Here is a 5,232-nt window from a genome sequence, read left to right on the forward strand (position 1 = left end):
CATAAGTGTAAATAATATGTCAATCGATGAATCGATGAGGCATATACACAAATATTAACCGAAAAACTAAGTTGACTATTACACTAATCAGAAGCTGACGTGACTATTACACTAATCAGAAGCTTCCATTTAGTTAACCGATAATGCGTCTTACAACAATTCAGGGCTAATTTTGCCTTCTTATAAATCTATCCGGGATCGCACAAAATAAATTTATTCAATCTTACAGTGGTAAACGCAAACCAATGGGAAACAAAACGTAAACATGGAATCTACATGTGCTCTACACGTTTAAAGGCCAACTGAAAACAGCGCTCGATAACAACCAACAAAAAACAAAAGTCGACAACCACGTCTAATAGCGGTGTAATCTGCCACCCAATTCTAATATCGCTTACTCCACGTCGACATCTTTTTCCTCTTCCTCATCTTCGTCATCATCACCCTAAAAACGAACGAAAAATTTCTGAAATTACTATCCATGCAAAACCGTATTACCTCTTCAATATCATACATATCGATGCTGTGGTCAGCCTCACCGGTATAGAACAATACAGCACGACCGATAATATCATTACGGAACACCTGTCCTACTTTAAAGTCTTCTCGCATCAGTCTATGGAAAACCTTAATTGGAATAATAGATAATACATCTTTAGGCGAGAAAAATTACCAGATAAGAACATCGACTGAACGAAAGGCAAGTATTTTCGGTTTTACAAGGTACGTCAATAATCTATGAAATGTAGTCAAATTTTAGTACGGCATCAGCTGTAGCATAACATCAATTGCTTGCATATCCGACATTTATTTTGTGCGAATGCGGTATGAATTCATATAAAACACGTAAATTTACAACTGCACGCACGATTTAAATTAGTCGCCACACAGGTGCACAAACGCGAAAAGCATAAATCAATGGTTTCTTGCCTTTGAAAGTTGAAACTGTATTAGACCAGAGCATATTAATAATAGCACCACCCAAATGTGTAAAAATAAACGTTATAAGCCATGATTAGAATTCAACTCACATTTTCTTCTTCGTCCTCATTCGCATGGTCTTCTAATGGAGGTAGAATTGTGTCGAAAAACTCGAAAAAGCTGTCAATTTTCGCCTACAATGCAAAAAAAAAATGTAAACGCTGTCAATGACCAAGTATAGACAATACAACGACAGGCACTAACCGTTTTCATGATGAACCTCCCACCATAGTGACCTTTCTTAAATTTCCTCACAACTTTTCTCGTAATATTTTTTCCCCTTTTCCAGTTAATAGTATCGCTATAAAGAAAAAGATAAACCCAACATAGTAAAGAAAACAGTAAAGACTAACCCTGTAGCAGCTACAACGAAAGGCCCATCGAAGCCGAATGGGTTTTCAGGATCGGGGTTCATTTCCAGAAAGTACTGCTTTTTCAATACAGTGTTGGTGAAGAACTCATTGGGGGAAAAGTGAAAGTATATAGTGAAGCCCTGAAAAAATTTTCTGAGTTTTAAATATTCAACGCTGTCGTTATGGTCATTAACAGGAATTGGAAACTAAATTCGCCGAAATTCTGCTATCTGATAAGTCTATTCCAGGTACACAAGAAAACAAAAGTTGTCGAGAATCATTCGAAATTTTTAAAATAGGAGCACTTTCAAACTTCAGTGCTTCATAGAGAAGCAATAACGCATCACAGCCTCAGGGAAGCATACACACTATGTTCAAAAAAGATGTGGCAGGCAATTTATGATGTGGTTCAAACGTTCCATGAAATATTGTTTTTAGTGATGCGTAACATTGTCGACTTCCTAATTCTGATTGAAAGTGAAGAATTGACAGAATGATTTTCCGCTTGTGGTTCCATTCTCATGCGTAAATACTGCTCCTTATCTAATCCCGATGGAAACGTTTTGAAATGGAAAATATGTGGTAACATGAAGCCAGCACAATCATGAATGAGGCGCAGCGAAGCCACTTATCGTTAGCAAAAGATGGTTCACATCTAAAAAAGGTCGCGGACTGAATCTGATGGAAACAAAGTCCTTTCTTACAAATAATTGCCGAAAAGCAAACCAACAGTTTAGAAAACTTCTCATAACTACTCAGCAGAATGACAATTGACCTATTTTGACATAGGTTTTAATGACTCATCTAATGTGTTTTCCCTCATTCACTTTATTCACAAAATCTTAGACAGTCCGACCACTATATATTCACATCTGGGAAAATAGTTTCTACTGAATGAACTTCAGTTATCAGCTTATAAATCCAAAAATTCTATAAACCCGTTATCATGCAATTATTGGAAAGATGAGAAGTCATCATAAAAAGGCGCACATATAACTAACCAATACCATATCGAAAATAAATCTTATGATAAGACTCCTGATAAAGAACTGAGCGCGCTTTTGCGCAAATTTAACGCAATGTACTGTTCCAGAGAAAAAAGTCGTACAAAATAGCAATAGGATTCAGCACACCCTACACTTTTGGAATAAAAAATAAAACATACTACAATATGCTGTTTGCTTACGTGAGGATCAACTTCAATTGTTGTCGTTATATCTGTTATATGCTTAAGGATGGGTTCATCATGCTCTTCGATCATGTCCTGAGTTATGTCACATCCCTTCAACACGTGAAGCCAAAACGACGGCACTCCTTTGGAACCGTTATCCAGTTTTAATTTCTCATTTAGCTCCTAAAATGTGTTAAATCACTAGAACACAAATGGTAAGTTGAAATGTTCTTAACTTCTTATTAACTGCCTATATATATACATATATATATATATATATATATGTATATACGTATACATATACATAATATATACATTACATCTACATATATATACGTATTTATGTTTATGTAATGTATATGTATATTTATGTACATATATATACATGCACATGTATTTATATATATATATATAAATTGCTATGAATATTAGATATTAGCAAAACTCAGGCAAAGAGATTAACTTTGAACCCGCGACTGCCCTTTTCGAGGATCACGAGTTATCCATCACACCAACTGTGTCCCTTGCTTTGCCTTTATCTTAGCATGTCTTAACTTTATCGAGTGTCATCAGTTCTATCACCAATCCGTTAGTCAGATGATCTGGGGTTCACAAATTGGGATTCAGCCCCAGTTAAGCTAAGGTTATAATGAAATTATGATGTTCTGACAAAAGAAAAAACAAAAGTTTATACCTGGAAAGGCTACTACGCGTACAAACTAGCACATTACACGTATAACCTGCATATGCAAAGTCTAAAGAACAACTGACTTTACATTATACATACTTTAATCGTTTCTTTTCGCAATCCATGAGCAGTGGGAAGGTTCGACTCCTCATCGGTAGGTTCATGCTCACCAGTAACGATCTTCCTTCTCTAGAAAACGCTCTTAATATCACAATTTCACACTATAAACAATACCTAAAAGTACATACCTGCTCATAAAGCTTATTCAACTCAAATTCATATTCTCTTTCAAGTTGAAGAACACGACCGTAGAACTTGGCCTCCAGCTTTTAAAATAGTACATTAAAAAGGACATAAACACCTACACAACAAATGATTATTATTACCTCAATGGTATCCAGTTGGATTTTCTTCAGAGCACATATACGTTTCTTTACAGGCATGGAAATTCTTTTTACAATTTCCGAAATTCCACTCATTTCACTGTCCATGGAAATCTCCGCAATTTCCTGCTTATCGCCTTCCATTCTACCTAGAAATTTCTTTGAACTAAAACATTTTACAACAAACACACGGAAACGGCGTCCTTCTGGTAGCGTAATTATGACAGCCTAATCAATAAGTCACCTAAAAAATAAACTGCAGTATTGCGATATCAGTATATCAGTATTCTTAGTTCACGTAAATCACGTAAACACAATAATACGGATCTATAAGAAATAAGAGGAACTGAATATTTCTGAAAAGGTGACTAGGGTAAGCATCGGCAATCTAAGTGGTATAAAATCCGCACAAAGAACACAATTAAACGGGAGACAATAACCATCACGCGAACAATTTGAGGAGAAATGAAACGAGAAACCTGCGCCCATAATGTTACAGTATCGAGACATGATCGTTTTAGGACCCACCACACCCACGTGACTGGACTTCCGGCATAATGAGTGAGTATGTATGTTTTTGCGTTTCAACAATCATAAAAAATCTAAAGTCGTGAAATCGTAGCGCGTTATTTGCATGAAGACTTATTCAGAGAAACTGAAGGGAAAAAAATTTAAAAAGTGGAATGTTTTTGAAGTTAACGGAGAAGCTTCGATCTCATTATGAAACGATCGAGCGATGATGTGCGAAGTCGCTAAGGTTACGAACCAACTACATTGTCGCGAAATTCTTTATTCCGCCTATTCGAATTGAATAATTCTTACGGAGAAAGCAATAACTTATTACATGCTAATAAATGTTTAGCCGACGAAAGTGTTATCGTATCCATCACGTTATTGATCGAAGTGGTTCTTTGTCGAGAATTCGACACATAATTCCGTCTACGTGCATTTTTCAATACTTCTGCATCTATAAGCGACATATATTCTCGTCTGTCTGCATTCATCCAATACTCCTGCATCTATAAAATGGAAAAAACCGAAAGCAACAAAGAAGGGTCGGAACTGTCGACAACTCGACGAACATCAGCGAGTGCGCGCGCAGTCGCCTCATGCCTATCGGCTGTCTCCGCTTATGCGAAGCGGTCAGCGAGCAATCGCCAATTCAGCAAGTGCACGGCCAGCAAGCGGTCGACTCATCTGGTGTAGGTTTTTTCGCCCCTTTTACTCCTGTAACTTCTCATTATGATTCAATGTTTGTATTGTTCTGCTATTCTTCATAATAGTTAGTATTTAGTATAGTCACAGTTAGTATTGTGTTGTAAAGTGTTAGGTAGTCGCAGTCTTTGTAGACAATCATATTGCTTCTCGCTGTCAAACATATTTCTAATTTACCTCATATATTAGTTATTCCACGGATCCCCATTCACTGAGGTTTTTTCTTTCTGATGGATCTCGAGCCGGCTAGTCGCGAGGCTACGTGGTGCGTTCCCAGGTGGCGGATAGGGGTTAAAAGTGGACCAAAAGCGACCTTGTGCTTCCCAGAGATGCAGGTGGATCAAGGGGATGGACTCCCTTTTTCTGCATACAATCTGCACTGTAAGAGCATATCCACACACGCATGCACGAACATCTCTACACAGAAACAGAAGATATGTG

At 37.2% G+C, this 5,232-nt stretch overlaps 1 protein-coding gene across 1 annotated transcript; it reads right to left on the bottom strand.

Moving 5' to 3' along the window:
* Window positions 1–212: 212 nt before the first annotated feature.
* On the bottom strand, window positions 213–3,711 carry LOC309798410 (nucleosome assembly protein 1-like 1). Its single transcript, XM_082646600.1, has 9 exons — window positions 3,580–3,711; window positions 3,442–3,519; window positions 3,293–3,382; window positions 2,521–2,688; window positions 1,335–1,474; window positions 1,186–1,282; window positions 1,032–1,115; window positions 499–627; window positions 213–445 (listed from the first exon to the last, which is right to left on the bottom strand). The coding sequence occupies exons 1-9, from the start codon at window positions 3,682–3,684 to the stop codon at window positions 395–397; spliced, it is 942 nt and encodes a 313-aa protein (XP_082502726.1). The 5' UTR covers window positions 3,685–3,711; the 3' UTR covers window positions 213–394.
* Between the last annotated feature and the right edge of the window lie 1,521 nt (window positions 3,712–5,232).

The sequence above is a fragment of the Mesoplodon mirus genome (genome assembly GCF_964341445.2).
Source record: "Mesoplodon mirus genome assembly, contig: HAP1_SCAFFOLD_3305, whole genome shotgun sequence".
Classification (NCBI taxonomy): Eukaryota; Metazoa; Chordata; class Mammalia; order Artiodactyla; family Ziphiidae; genus Mesoplodon; species Mesoplodon mirus.